General features: G+C 39.4%; 1 protein-coding gene across 1 annotated transcript in view; it reads left to right on the forward strand.

Annotated features, from left to right (window-relative positions):
• The first annotated feature begins 14,352 nt into the window (after positions 1-14,352).
• LOC106076031 (endothelin-converting enzyme homolog) overlaps positions 14,353-15,929 on the forward strand; it is a 259,051-nt gene continuing 257,474 nt past the window's right edge. The window contains exon 1 of the mRNA XM_056010793.1: positions 14,353-14,910. Within this exon, the coding sequence (XP_055866768.1) occupies positions 14,681-14,910 (230 nt within the window). The 5' untranslated portion in view covers positions 14,353-14,680. The remainder of the gene's footprint in view (positions 14,911-15,929) is intronic.

The raw sequence follows: 15,929 nt of genomic DNA on the forward strand, positions 1-15,929 counted from the left end.
CCATTTATTATTACAGTTTGTTCGCTCCCTATCAGAAAATCTTTAATCCACTGATGCAATCGGCCATCATTGCCAAAATATTTTAGTTTCTTAAGCAAACAATGGCGGTGAACTTTGTCAAAAAGTTTGGGGAAAAAAAACTTGAGACAGATGTAAACAAAGATACACAGAGACAAGCAGAAACAAAGATAAAAAGAGACATGCAGAAACAAAGATACAGGGAGACACACAGATAAAAACAAAGATAAAACAGAGAAGCAGAAACAGTTATACAGATAGTTACAAACAAAGATACAACAGACAGACAGAAACAAAGATACAATGAGACAGAAAGATAGAAACAAAGATACAGAGAAACAGTCAGAATCCCAGATACAAGGAAACAGACAAAAAAACAAAGATACAAGGGAACAGGTGGAACAGGGAGTCAGATATAAACAAAGATAGAAAGGGACGTTTAGAAATATGATACATTGAGACAGATGGAAAGAAAATAGGAGATACAAAGAATGCATTAAAGAGAATGTTATTTTTCTAGGATGAAAGAGTGAGAGAGACAGAGAGAGAGAGACAGACAGAGAGAGAGAGAGAGAGAGAGAGAGAGACCAGAAAAAAGGTCTAAGTTCTTTTGTTTCTCGATCGATGAGTTTCTCCCGCGCGAGGTATTGATGGAAATCAAAGTTTCTTCGCCTCTCTCGTGTCTTCATGTCCCTCCATGCTCCCCTCCCCTCAACACACACGCACAGTGGTACATCAATATGTCATCCTTTAAGAACTGCAAACAACATTCTCTTTGTACGGAGCTCATTTCGCGTGTCGAGGCCCCCCCCCCTTTACCCGATTTCAAAAAAACATCCAGAATTAACTTCTGGTGGAGCACCCCGCGGCGTCACAATGGACTCTTTTGATGACACCGGTGTCGCCCTCTCACGGCCGCGTCTGCTCTCGCCGTTGACTCAACCCGACGTGGACAAATGAATGACCACAACTATCTCTTTGCCTCGTTTCACCCCCGGTGTAACAGCATCGTGCAGCTTCCGTTTCTTTTCTCCTCACCATTTGATCCATTCGCTTTCTTGGAAGGAAAGACTTGTGTTCAATAATAATTTCGACCTTTTGAGTCCACCAGGCGAAGCTGAGTGTTGCTTTTGAAATTAGCCCATTGCACCGTGGAGAAAGAAAATATTCACTGCGGGATATGTACACATGTGTTTGGATAGAAAACATGGCTTGGTATGTATTTGATATACGGCTAATGATTTTGATATTGTGTATGTAGCTTACGCCACTCTTTTAAAATGGCTGGGAGAATGCCACACTGCCTGGTCGTGCGGTTTGCACGTTGGACTGTCTTTCAGATTTATCGATGGTCCCGGGTTCAAACCCTGCCCGCTCCCATCCCCCGTCGTCCTGCGGGAGGTTTGGACTAGGAAGTAATTATCTTCAACTCTGAAGGGACATCCGAAACATGTAAAACATTTTACAAAACATTTTTACAAAACATGGCTAAGACGTAATCATCTTTTTTGAAGTAACGTCTGTATTATATAAGATAAGATAAGAGACTGATCGCTGATTCCACGCCCCCCCCCCATTATTTTTTTTCCATTTCCGATATGTTTTTAACTCTTTATCTCCGTAATTATTTTCCACGTTCTTACAGAATTGTTTATTTTTCACATTTCTACTTTCTACCCTGTTGTGATTAAACTTCAATAACATTTTTGTTTGTAGTCAGAAAACGTTACCTTTGGTATCGTTAATTAGGAGAGAAAGAGTTAAATATAGTTGAATTTTGAGACCATTACTGAGATTTTTTATTAAAAACTTTCAGACAATAAGACTCTAACAACCTTGACCCGCTTGGTCGTCTGCTGTGTAATTGTACTTGTATTATAAAAACATTAAAAATATTTAAAAAATATAACAAGGGTATTTGCATAAACACATAAAACAATGTAAGTCTGCTATTTTGGTAAGGAATAATAATAATAGCTTTTATATAGCGCTACTTTCATGCTTATAGCATGCTCAGAGCGCTATGGCCCAATCTCATTAGTGGACCAGTGGGGGTATCTGGGAGAAGGTTTTCCGTGCTGCCTGAGTCAAGTGCGTTAATTCCCGCGGAAGCCGTTTGACGTAATGTGCCAGGAAATTCTTTCTATTGGTCGAAAAATACATAAGCCAAATTTTGTTTTAAGATGATTAAATAATTTGAAAAATCACAACGGTCTAACCAGAATTTACATTGTGTGGCCTATTAATAAAGTTTCCCTTTCAGACCTTGCGATCTATTTGGCAGATGGTCATCTGTTTCTATGACAGGGTGTCAGGTGGCCAGCACAACGACCGAAAACCTTTACTTTCCCCAACTTAAGTCAGGTACCCATTAGAGTTGGGTGGATCAAGGGCGCTCTAATATCCCGAAATTCAAAATTCCAGTCTTAACCGAGATTCGAACCCAGGACCCCAGGTTCGGAAGAAAAGCGCTTAACCACTCAGCCACCGCCCCCTCACCCCCCACGTGAACTAATGATAGGAGTTGAAAAAATATATAACTCAACTGGGTTCACTTTATGTAATATCAAACAAGGCTTCCAACAATTTAAATTATTTTTCTCTATGGTGTCAGCTCACTTTGTTATCAATAGATTGGGCACAGACAGGTGTGGCCTATTAACTAATGATTTTTTTCCCCGAAAGACATGCATAAACTGTCAAATTGCTAGGAAAAGAGTTAGAGTCGTTTTAGAAAAAAGAAAAACTTCTTCCCTTCCAACATTTTCTCATGAAGAGCGTGCCAGCTGGAAGTAGGAACTGCACAAATACATATTATAGTAATATCAAGGCTCTATGGATTATTTTAGTAGTCACGTGGTTCCTCTCTGTGACCATTTGCAAGCGATAACAATGTTCCCTAACACATACACTTTCCATGTCTCCATGCGGCAAAATATGTAGGTCAAAGTTGAGTCTTCGAAGCCATGCCAATTTCTGCCTAGCCTTATAGTTTGTCATTGACTATATATTCATCATTGCGCACAGTGCTCCATACGGAGTATGTAATAATAAGGCCCTTCTTGAAGTCCGATGATAAATGAAGTGTGCGGTAATTCTCGAGGATACGAAGCCCCATCTGCGACCTACATATATTGTCACATCTAGAGCAGACATCACCATTGTCCGCCGGTGGTCGATTCAGATTCTCTTTTCGCCGTCTACGTCAGTCCTCGGCCAGGATATATCAAATGTGTATCCCGCGGGCCTTTGTAAGTGATAATGAGATTATAATACATGATAAAAACCCTTCCACAACTATTCTCTGGTTTAGATATCAAGTTCTTGTTGAATGAATTCGCAATCTTCAATAAGTCATACATAATATATCACAGTGTCCTATGTATTGCATGACAAAACTGTCAACCTTGTGTAACTAGACCCACGTAACACCTCGCTGTTGTAACAATTAATAGCCGAGTGACACAAACATATCTCTATTGATTTTAAAACATAGGACGAGGAATAAAGTACTATTTATGGAAATCGTCTTGGCGTAGGGGCACACGGCTGCGTGGGGGGGGGGGGAGAAGCGGAGACACATCTGAGGATTTGAAATTATTGATAATTGATACTTTGAGGGTAATTGATGTCTTTGACGTAGATGACAATCTCAGTGAGAAACTATTAGAAAAATGATTAGAATCTTTGCATTAAGAAGTCGTTGAAGAATGTATGTGCTTTAGAGAGCTTTGTCAAGTATGCGTTTGGGGACGTTTAAAAGACCGGATGTTATAAGATGCTTTAGTTCACACGCTTGTCACACACAAAAAAAAAATTTAAATGAAGAAACTATAAATTCTTTTTATGCAACTTGCAGCAACTAACTTTATCACGAATACTAAATCCTTATATACTAAGCTTACATGGTTACATGATACTGGGATACGGTAGCCTTCGTCTCCACGACTCAGTGGTGTCGGGTTCGAACCCTGCCCGCTGCCATCTTCGCCATCCTGCGGGAGGTCTGGGCTAGGATGTAATAATGTTTAATTCTGAAGGAACATTCTAAGGCGGTGATAAGCAAACCTTTTTTTTAGGGGCGGGGCCAAATTTGAAGCTAAAATTTTGGCTGGCCTTAAAAAAATAGTACGGGGCGCGGTGGCTAAGCTGTTAAGCGCTTGGGTTCCGAACTTGGCGTCCTGGGTTCGAATCTTAGTGAACACTGAGATTTTGAAAATCGGGATTTTCAGGGCGTCCTTGAGGCCACCCAACTCTAATAGGTACCAGACTTAAGTTGGGGGGAAAGGAAAGGCGGTTGGTCGTTGCGCTGACCACATGACCCCTTGCTCGTTAACCGTCGGCCAAAGAAACAGATGACCTTCACATTTTCTGCCCTATAGATCGCAAGGTTTGAAAGGGGAACTTTACTTTTGAGTATAAAAAGATAGTGAAATTAAATATGGGGGTAATGATATCAAATTAAACTAGTGCGAAGTATGACGCTGAGAGCTGTTTAATAATTGTCTTTTTTATCATCTGTTTAACTCTTTCTCTCCGTAATTATTTACCACATTCTGGTGGAATCAATGCTAGTATCGTCAGTTAGGAGAGAAAGAGTTAAATTGGGTCGAAGTTATTCTAAAGTGAACTGAGATAGTTATTCGTCAAACTTTTTATCAGTTTCATTATTGAAAAGAAAAAGCTGGTCAGAACAAAATGAGGATGTCAACATTGTGGAAACATTCTACATTCTCTGTCATCCAGGACTGGTTTTACATTTCAAGCTGATAAGCAATAGATCTATATATATATTTTAAATTGTGAGTCACATTTGTAGTTTTAGTCATTACTACAAAACATGTGGCGGGCCGGATACAATCTTTCCGCGGGCCGGAGTCGGCCCGCTTGCCGTAATTTGCTCTTCACTGGACTAAGAGATTTAGCAATGGAAATTATACTTTCAGTTTGAATAATTTTCATTAAAACATGTCTCTACTAAAGCAAGTTTTATGACCACTGGCCTACAATACCGAAACATCATTTCCTCATGGGGATATCATAAACACACATATTCCCTAAACACACACATATACTCTCCATAACGTTCTAAACACTTCATACACTCATAAATACACTTCATAAACTCCATAAACACAATCTTGCAATCCATAAACATACACACATACCATAACACCCCTCAGACACAGTTATGACATGCATATTTTGTCACTTCTTTTACGGACAAAGCCGTTGTCCACCAGGGGCTTATTTACATTTCCTTTTTGTTTTCTGAGCCTGTCTTCCGCTATGGCTTTTGTTGTAGGTGTCAAATGTATGTAAAGTTACATGTTACATTGATAAGTCAAGGAGCAAGGTTACATTTTGCATTGATAAGTCCATGAGTTAGTTTACATCTCACATTGATAAGTCCAAAAGTAAGTTTACATCTTACATTGATAAGTCCAAAAGTAAGTTTACATCTCACATTGATAAGTCCAAAAGTAAGTTTACATCTCACATTGATAAATCTAGGAGTAAGTTTACATCTTACATTGATAAGTCCAGGAGCTAGTTAACATCTCACATTGTGCAGTGCAGGAGTAAGCTTGCATCTTACTCTAAACGTAGGAGAATGCCAACAATTGAGTTAAGAGACGCGGGAGGCACGGGTCAATCAGAACGTGATTCCTAAGAAAATATGTGAGGGAGGCAGACGCGACATTTCGGAGAATGAAGTAAAAAAAAAAAAAGACAGGGAATAAATGTAAAGGGGAAACATTTCCTTCAGAGAATTATATCCCCTTAGGAGAGGCGAAAACAACAACAAAAATGTGTATGGACCTTGGGATAAAGTAAATAATTATAGACCTTGAGGGGGAAAAAACGTAATTATGTCCCTTGAGAAAAATGTCAGGAATTATGGCTCTTTAGAGATTGAAAGAGAAACTGTTCTAGTTAGGTATTGGAAATCATTAGCATAGGGCAGTGGTGTTTAGATGTTTGATCGATCACGTCATGTACAGATCTAGATGTACACAAGATTGGTGTGCATTCATTGTACAGGTCGCTAATTATTGCTTAATATGCATTGCAGGCGTTCGTATTACTGCGGTTCTGATTGCTCTTTTTTTTTTCGTCTGGGTTTTTTTTTCTTTCAGGTTTTTTTTTTCTGTGTTTATTTCTACACATGCTATAAATAGCTTGATAGAAGATGTTCACATCTTGTTTGCGTCGTTATAGTACGGATTGAATAGTTTCCACTTGCGCTGCCTGAGACGCATAATGGGCATCTCTAGGAGGGACCATGTCTCCAATCAGGAAGTTTTGAGATTGGCCAATATGAACAGCATGTATGCTCTCCTGACACACAAAGAAGATTACGCTGGCTCGGACATGTCACCCGCATGCCAGATGGTAGAATCCCGAAAGATATCTTATATGCTGAGCTTGTGGAAGGAGTCAGACCCAAGGGCCGCCCAAGACTAACATATAGAGATGTCTGCAAGCGAGACATGAGAGCCTCAGGCATCAGCGAAAGTATGTGGGAAAACATAGCCAAAGACCGGAGTGCATGGAGACAGACTGTGCGTGCTGGGACAACCCTTGCTGAGAACAAAAGAATTGAAGCGGCTTTAATCAAGAGGGATAAAAAGAAAGCTGCCCTGTCTGCTAGCCCTAAATCAGAGGCATACACATGTACGAATTGTGGCAAAGTCTGCCGTTCTAGAATTGGCTTGATTAGCCACACCAGATTCTGCCCCGTCTCAAGATTAAGACAAAACCAGTGACTCATTTGGGCGCATCCATTGCCTTTCGAGACAAAAGGAGCCATATATAGGACAAATAATTTCTTTCAGTATGCTTTAAAGTAAAAGTATAAGTTCTCCTTTCGGACCTTGCGATCTCTAGGGCAGATGATGTAAAGATCATCTGTTTCTGTGGGCCCACTGTTAACGAGGGTGTCATGTGGCCAGCACAACGACCACCTGCCTTTACTTTTCCCCAACTAATGTCAGGTACCCATTAGAGCTAGGTAGACTTAGAGGCGCCGAAATTAAAAATCGCAGTTTTCACCCCCGATTCAAAAGCGACGGGATTTAAAATTCAGCCACCGGCGATCGATGGTTTAAAGAAGTTATGGCCCAACTATTAACTCGGGCCCTTTTTTTTGGCCCTTGATATCGGGGTTGAATTTTAAGCCTTTGCTCATTTGCCCGGGCCCCCTTTACATTCTACTTAAGTCCAGGTGGCAAGTGAATATTTGATATTGTGCTATTTTTTTTAAGATACATGAAAATAAATGTGTGTTTATTTGTGTTTATATATGTATAAAGAGCATGTGTGTATGGTTATGCATCTATTAATCAATGTGCAAGTATATTTGTGTATTTACTTTTATTCCCGGTTAGCTATTTATTAGTTTTTGATATGCTTTTCTTATATCATATTTGTGGCTCTGAATAATCCATCACACCTGATGGTTTCAGTACCTATCTGGTATGTGGGTGCGGTCATGCATGTGTTAGTGTGTCAGTGTTGGTGTGTATTTGCTTTTAATTTTAGTTGGTTATCCTTTAGTTGTTGATATGCTAATCCTTGTATCATTTTTCTGTCTCTGAGGGATTCAATAGTTATGTAGTATGTCTTTGCTATTTAAATATTCATTACTATTATGTAAAGTAATTAAGTATAGGTTAATCATGTTTCAAATTTTCTCTTTAATTCTTTATGATTTAATATTTGTGACATATGAGAACTTACAAATAATAATAAAATAAAAATAAATAAATAAAAATAAAAATAAAAAGCCCACAAAAGAGGCAGGAGGGCCCAAAAAAAGAGGCATATAAAGCCCCAAAACAAGAGGCAAAGTAAAGAGGCCTAAGGCCCAAGGATTTCTATGATGACAAAGCTAATATTGAATAGCGCAAATTCTGAGGTTAAAAAAAAAAGTTGTCAGCTAGTCTCCACATTCATATTACAGAAGGACACCAAAGTTTTTAAACCATTTGAATGGACACTCATTGCTATTTTAGTCTTAAAAATGTTGTCCAAGAAGTCATTTTGTCAAAATGCAGCTTTGAGATATTTTTCCATTTTGTTAAAAGGAATTGATCATACAATGGAAGATTTCGACAAATTAACTGATGATATACTTTCTTGTTGTAATAAAGTGTTATACAGAAAGCAAAAAAAGTGGTCAGCTGATGCCCGCTAACCTAACACAAACACATTGACACTGTAACTCTGTCTATGCGACCTCACGGGCGAGCTTAATTTTGTGTTTAAATGCCGGAACCAATTTCTTAATGGCCAGTACAAAAAAAAAGTCTGATGGGAAAGTTTTGAGGTTACAAAATGGATGTGAGGGCAAGCAGAAGCTGACCATTTTTTTTTTTGTAAAGCAAACCCTGACATTTCAAACCTTTACCTTCACCTATCTCTTAGTCTTTAGTAGAGTGGACCGTTGGGGCACCACACAAGCTCTGTTGATCGTCCTTCTTTTTTTTTTAAAGAGAAATTGTCAAGATATTCGGAAGATTAAAAGAATATGTAATAATATATAATTATATATATATACACTCATCCACAGTAAACTGATTAGTAAAATATATGTTTCAACTTAGTTTAATTGTGATTCAGCGGAAATTCCCAATGCTAAAAATAGCAGTCGCTCGAGACTCTTGGAATTCTAGGACTATGGAGCGTGCTTTCACCTGCCTGTCGGAACAAAATTCTGTCTGGGACAGACCAAGCAGATGTACATTTTTACACCACTATTACCGATGGCTCATATCCCAAGGCGCTCGGATTAGAAGCGAGGCCAATGGCCGAGCACATCAGGGAAGCTCCCCTATATTCCTTCTCTGTAACACATCAGCCTTGCAGGTGACCGCCATAAAAACGGTCCTCTGAGTAACGGTGTGTCGGTAGTGACATGTTTGTTGGGCCTTCCTTCCATCCCCGCCAGTGCAATGGACTCGGTCTTACGGCACCTCAACGGGGATTCTTGTTTGCTTCCCTATTGACCTAATCGTCTCCTACAATGACCTTTCCACCCAATCGCCAAGGTAAGGATGAGAAGCATTGCCTGAGGTATCTTGTGTATAAAAAGCGTAGCAGAATTGGGGTGGGTTTCACTTCGATGGTACTTTTAATCTGAATTCGTTTAGGTCTTTTATTACATTTGCACTACTTTGCACCGCTGTGGGCAAGTACTATCAGGGCTTAGATAGTGCATTGTAGTGCGTTGTAGTGCATTGTAGTGCGTTGTAGTGCATTGTAGTGCGTTGTAGTGCATTGTAGTGCATTGTAGTGCGTTGTAGTGCATTGTAGTGCGTTGTAGTGCATTGTAGTGCGTTGTAGTGCATTGTAGTGCGTTGTAGTGCATTGTAGTGCGTTGTTGTGCGTTGTAGTGCGTTGTAGTGCATTGTAGTGCGTTGTAGTGCATTGTTGTGCGTTGTAGTGCGTTGTAGTGCGTTGTAGTGCATTGTAGTGCGTTGTAGTGCATTGTAGTGCGTTGTTGTGCGTTGTAGTGCGTTGTAGTGCGTTGTAGTGCATTGTAGTGCGTTGTAGTGCATTGTAGTGCGTTGTAGTGCGTTGTAGTGCGTTGTAGTGCATTGTAGTGCGTTGTAGTGCATTGTAGTGCGTTGTAGTGCATTGTAGTGCGTTGTAGTGCATTGTAGTGCGTTGTAGTGCGTTGTAGTGCGTTGTAGTGGATGCCGTTGAAGTCGTTATTTGTATCGCCTTCGTTTCGAACTCGCGCTACGTACAAAAGCTGAAAGCTCTTACGTCACACTTACGTCACTCGATGATGTCATCATCACACGCGAACAGCGTCTTGGTAGGTGACTGTAACAGTATTGATGACAGGCGTACAGGTGTGTGTAATGTACTACTTTGGTGACCTGTAGACTGGCTGCTTGGACTGGTAGTATGGTTTTTTAAGCGTCTTGCTGTTTACCTCTGAATGTGCTATTTAGAAAGCTATAGTTGCTGATAGTTGCTAAACAATGTGTTAGAGTTTCATCATCAGCTTGCTGTGTGGTGAGTGACTAGAGTGATAGAAAACAAAAGGAAAACAAAAAGAAAACATTAAGTTGTACACTTTTAATTATCAATTAGCAAAATAAAAAATAAAAATCTTTATAAAACAACTTATATTCTACTTCTTCTTCTAACCAGTGTTTTGGTGCTGAGCTGTGAGCTCTTTTGCAGACTGTGTCAAGGAAACTTTTAGTAAGGCCAATATTAGATAGAATATGCATCCTCGTTGTGGGGTCTCTTAACTGAAGAAAACATTTAGAAACTAGAACAAAATACAAAATAGAGCAGTGCCATTTATAACAAATGAATATTCCAGTTTGATTAGAGTAACACCATAAGTTAAATCACTAAACCTAGAGACACTTCAGGACAGAAGAATAAAAAGTAAAGCAGCTATAATACATAAAACACTAAGCCATAATTTACACATAGAAAAACAAAACCTAATTAAATACTTAGAAAGACATAAAAATAGAGGCACATTTCTTATTCCATACGCTAGAACAAATTCTTACAAGTGCTCCTACTTTCCTGGTGTCATTAGAGAATGGAATGGGTTGCCTGCAAGGAAAACCAACGACTTAGCAGAGTTTAAGCCATTGATTAACATGCATGACTAGATTGACACATATAAAGCGTAGGACGTAATTATTTTCTTTTTTGAAGTAACGTCTGTCATATATAAGATAAGAGGAAAAAAAAGGTGTGCTGTTCTCTTTAGTTGTTCAGCACTGGTTGGTTGATTACAGAGCTGACATAAGCTTTGCAAAAATACCAACATCTGAAAAACATTTGGTTTTGTTTTTTATGAAGAAATCACAATCTCGGGTGGTTCTCTTTCTCTCTCTTTCACTTTTAAAAATGAGTAATACTAGTAAAATGTTTATTTTCAGAACAAGTCATTTCGTAATACTGTCTGTAAAAGTAATTCCGTTTAATTAGTTTGCGTTTTATAAATCAGTATTTTTTTGTATGACAATTAAGTACTGTAGTTAAAACAACAGCCAATGTTAACATTTTGACAGTGAGTTGTTTATTATGTGTTCGTTTTATGTTTAGAATTTTGTTTTCTTACTAAAAATGTGGTTGAAGAGACTGAGAAAATGATGTTTACAGTTTCTGTAAATTACTGTAGGGGGGGCCGATGGCTAAGTGAACAATGATAGGCGTCCGAACCGAAAGAGGTCTTGGGTTCGTATCCAGGTGAAGTCTGGGCTGTCAACTTCGGGATTTTTAGGACATCATTAGGTCATCTTTAGGACATCATTAGGTCATCTTTAGGACATCATTAGGCCATCTTTAGGACATTATTATTTTATAATTAGTTTATCATTAGGTCATCTTTAGGTCATTTTTGTATTCGTCATTAGGTCATCTTTAGGTCATTTTTTTTATTCGTCATTAGGTCATCTTTAGGTCATAATTGGGTCATCATAGGACATCATTAGGTCATCTTTAGGTCATCTTTAGGACATCTTTAGGACATCATTAGGTTCACCCAACGTTGGGTTTGTGCTGGCCACATGACATCCTCGTGACTCAGTAACAAACGAAGGATCAATGTCTTGGCTAAACAAGTTAGTATCCTTTCTTAGTTCGGACCACCCGAGTGACTTGCTCTCAATAATAATGATTTTTAGTTAGATATCTACTTCTATATTGTTATAACCCTATTCGCGACGCAAAAGGGTTAAGTGTGTGTGATCAGCTGACATAGGTGACACAGGCCAGTAATACAGTTTAGCGTGCTATATTGAAAGGCAAGGGACAGTACTGGCATGAACTTTGCACGTGAATAGCGCCCGTGTTATGGTCATCTGATCATAAGCCTGGGCAGACCAGACACACAGTGTGTAAGAAAGCGGCAGTTCAAGACCGGAGAGCGTTGAGACCGGGACTGTTAGTCAGCCATGAAGTTGTCCCTGGTGCAGTCCTCCAGTGAAACGTACGAGTCCAGGAAGAGACAGTAGAGTTGATGAGTTTAGTACAGTGATATACAGTCTAACCTTGTAGCAGTTGATTGTGTTGCCAATTGTGTCGTATTGGCTGTTTTATTTGACCCTTATTAAAGTACCAGATTATTTGGAGCTCTTGTTGTCAAGTTCTTGATGTGTTGTGTTTGTGGTCTTTGCCGAACTGGCGTATACTGTCAATGGTCACGGTTGACCGCTCGTCCTGCGCTGGACTGTGGCGATTTGGGTAGTCTAAAAACACACAGCACTACCCCCATCTGTGTCACCACCAGGTTTATAACAATACTTTAAATTTGATTTTATAGGAATCTAATTCCTTAAGGCTCTACCGAAAGACAAAAGAAAAGATGTACATTTTTGTTACTTATAGAAATCAAGAGTTTTTTCAATTTTGGTGAGACTTGGCATGAATATTCCTTAGATCATTGTGGAAGTTGTAAGATATGGTAGAACCGAGACCAGTCTGAACACTGACTTGCGACGCTGCAACCTGTGGGCAGTGGAGACCAATAGCTCGATAGCATAAAGTTTTTAAACGTGATATAATGCATGTATTTACTTTTTTGTTACCTTTAAGAATAAACACGATCAACTCCCGATAGCTCTGTTAGTGCTTGAATACAAAATGACAGTAGATACATTTCCTTTGATTCCTTAGGTCGGTGATTAAGCAATCTACTGTATATTTACCAAAATACCACTCGCTTATTGATCAAGAGATCTCTTAGACTGTTGTACTGATCAGGAAGAAATTTCGTACACATATTTCTTTTGCCTCCTAGTATTCGATATTTAATTCATGCAATTTTTATAACGATGTATACATTATTTGTATTTTTACAAGAATCAAATTTCCAAATTAAGAAGACACCGATTCTAAACAATTACACACAGAAAGAAAAATATTCATTTTAAATGATTTATAATAATAAAATCTTCCATCAAGGAATTATTGATGAATATTTCTATTGGGATAACAATGTTATACTCCATTAGACTAACAATGTTGAGTAACCTATTCAACAACTAATGGTTACATTCAATCGACTTTGCGTTAATGTAGGTTATGAAAATAGAACCATTACAAATTCATTTCAGAAAATGTTTTTTTTTTTTTTTAAAAGGACAATGCTTTTTTTTTTCTCCAATTCTCCATCGAAATTAATAGCTGTTCTGTTATTTTTATGTTATTTCAAGTTTTTTTTGTGTGTTCTCTTCTGTGTTTCAGACTGTCATTCAATGATACGCTGCATTCAACATGAGACGATGTCGTGGGTTATCTCTCCTTCGACAAGATCCATGAATTATTTATGGTTCTGGTTTCTGGCGTATAATTTCATCTGGACCAAACAGTTTAGTTCAAAGTGGTGATCTTACCGACTTCACGCAGCAGACTCTAGGATTAGTAACAACTGAAAAACCCAAGTCTGACACATTTTTTTTGTTTCGCTGTGAAGACAGTCGAAGAAACAGTCGACGTAACTATTGTACACGCAATAACAAGGGCTCGTCTTCATGTCTGAAACTCAAAGCAGAGTTCATGTTTTACGCAGACCTAACTATGACCTACATATTTCGTCAGAAATAACGCAGACAAAGCCGTTGTACATGTTCTCTAATCTGATTAACACATTCACAGATATACAGATAAAATAATTTCTCTGATGAATGGTAATGTAAGACTTAGTCCTACAATGGTCTCAATTAAAATCCTTTAATCCAAAGAGAATATACACAACTTAACACTGCAAGATTTAGCTGTTTTTGCTCGAGATTATTTAGCTTATTGCAATGACGTCATAAAAAGTCCTTATTGTCATCACTTGATCCGATAATTATAAGCACTACTGCCTTGATTTCATTCGGTAAACTGTACTTTCGAAAACAACAGTGCTCTAGACCTGTTCAGGACGTCACTAAGATTTGACCTAGTCTAAGCTTCTATAAAGAGGAAGTCAATTTAGCGGACAGGGTTAGCTGGGTCGTGTCCCTCAGAAGTGAATAGGCGCCCTCTACAGTTAAATAACCGACCCCTTTTGTTAACTTGTCGACTGCTCCCTTCTTCCCGTGTTCCCCCACCTCTTCCCCGCCCTCGACTGTCTCCTCCAACATTAGATAGAAGCGAGCAAAGAATTAAATTACGTGGAGAACAATCACCTTGTCCATCCGCCTCTCTCCTCGGCGCCCTGTACCTCCCTCTCGTGGACAATTGTGTTGGTTACCGAGCAATGTGATTTGAGGCTCTGAAAAAAAAAAAAAAGAGGCGCCTGTCCCCAGCTCCCGATCTGTCTGAGGCTTTCGATACTCCTTATTTTTTTTTCTACCTCCCAGATGATCAGACTTTGGATTAGCTGCCCTTGATTGCATTGGTTCTATGTCAATCTGAGACTACTTGTCTCGCCTTTCCCGCTCCACATTCGAATATGTTCCAATTGCGAAAAATTTAACCCTAGGAATTTTTTTTTCCATGGGAAGAAAATTGAATAACACCGTCCCAAGGCTTGTCAACTAGGACACCATCCAGAATTCTCTAAGGATCTTGGGTCAAATTATCCATCAGAGAAGGGCTGTTTCTCTTATCTGTCTATCCATCTGGAGATATTTGGAGCCAACTCTACGGACAGGGAAAAAAAAAAAAAGAAGAAGAGCAGCAGACGACAATGCATTCGTTAAAAGTAAGCAGCCCAGATAGTGATACGGAACAATACAGGCTGCCTTCCGCTTGCTCATGTTCCGGGCTCCGAATAGGGCACGAGGATCTAAACAATACCAGCGGGGATGAAGACTGCTGCGGCAGCGGTTACAGCCGGGACACTAGCTACAGCCGGGACATCAGCTACAGCCGCGACACCAGTATTACCAACATTAGCAAAACATCGGACTATTATCGGTAAGTTTCTTTGTTGTACTGTGGCTTTCACTATCTTCTCGTCTGTAACTTTTTAATGCAAATTCTATAACTCACCAGGTGGACAAGTTGTCAGCCCTTGTCAACTGAGACAAAATTCTGGGTTCCAAACCTTGGTTTTTAAAACATGGGATCTTTCTTGATGTCGAAACTTAAATTAAGTACTTATCGACGGTTGGAGACCGGACTCTCAAAGGGCCAGTCTTAGGTAGCTGGAGGCCCTAGACCAGCGGTTCTCAACCTTTTAAGCTTGGTGACCCCTTTTTACAATCCCCCCCTCTGCCACGAACCCCCTCCCCCCCTTTCCAAACACACACACATCCAGCAATAGAAGAGTAGACAAAAACAATCCATATTTTCGATGGTCTTAGGTGACCCCTGGCAAATCGTCAATCGAGCCCCAAGGGGGTCGCGAGCCACAGGTTGAGAACCCCTGCCCTAGACGAAGTGAATGTGGTGGCCACAAATAAAATTAAAAGATAAACACCCAAACATAAAATTACACTTTTTCGTATGCATTTTGATACAACAGACTAAATGGAGACTTATTTATGGGTTGGAAGACATAGAGCCATATTAGAGATTCGCTATGTTTGAGACTGGATTTAAGTTTGACAATTTTTTCTCAATTAGTTTTTTGTTCTGTTCGAGGCCCCCCACACATTGGATGCCCTAGGCGGCCTGTCTAGTTTGGCTGTGCCTAAGGGCGGCCCTGACTTGCAGGTATAAACACGTCCTTTGACGTGTAGTGCATTTGTGTGTGTGTGTGTGTGTGTGTGTGTGCTACTAATTGATGTATGTATGTTTGTATTTGAGCGGTGACGTGTTATCCTAGAGTACAACTCGACTTCAAATGAAACTTTCGACCTTTTTCGTATCGCTTCGTACCACTTTTAGTATGTTTACAAACCCAGATTTAACGTGTGCAGTCAGCGGATGGGAAATTTTAAAGCTGTGACGTCACACGATTATTCTTACGTAGTTCATCGACACCAATGGTT

The sequence above is a fragment of the Biomphalaria glabrata genome, chromosome 1 (assembly GCF_947242115.1).
Source record: "Biomphalaria glabrata chromosome 1, xgBioGlab47.1, whole genome shotgun sequence".
In the NCBI taxonomy this organism is placed as follows: domain Eukaryota; kingdom Metazoa; phylum Mollusca; class Gastropoda; family Planorbidae; genus Biomphalaria; species Biomphalaria glabrata.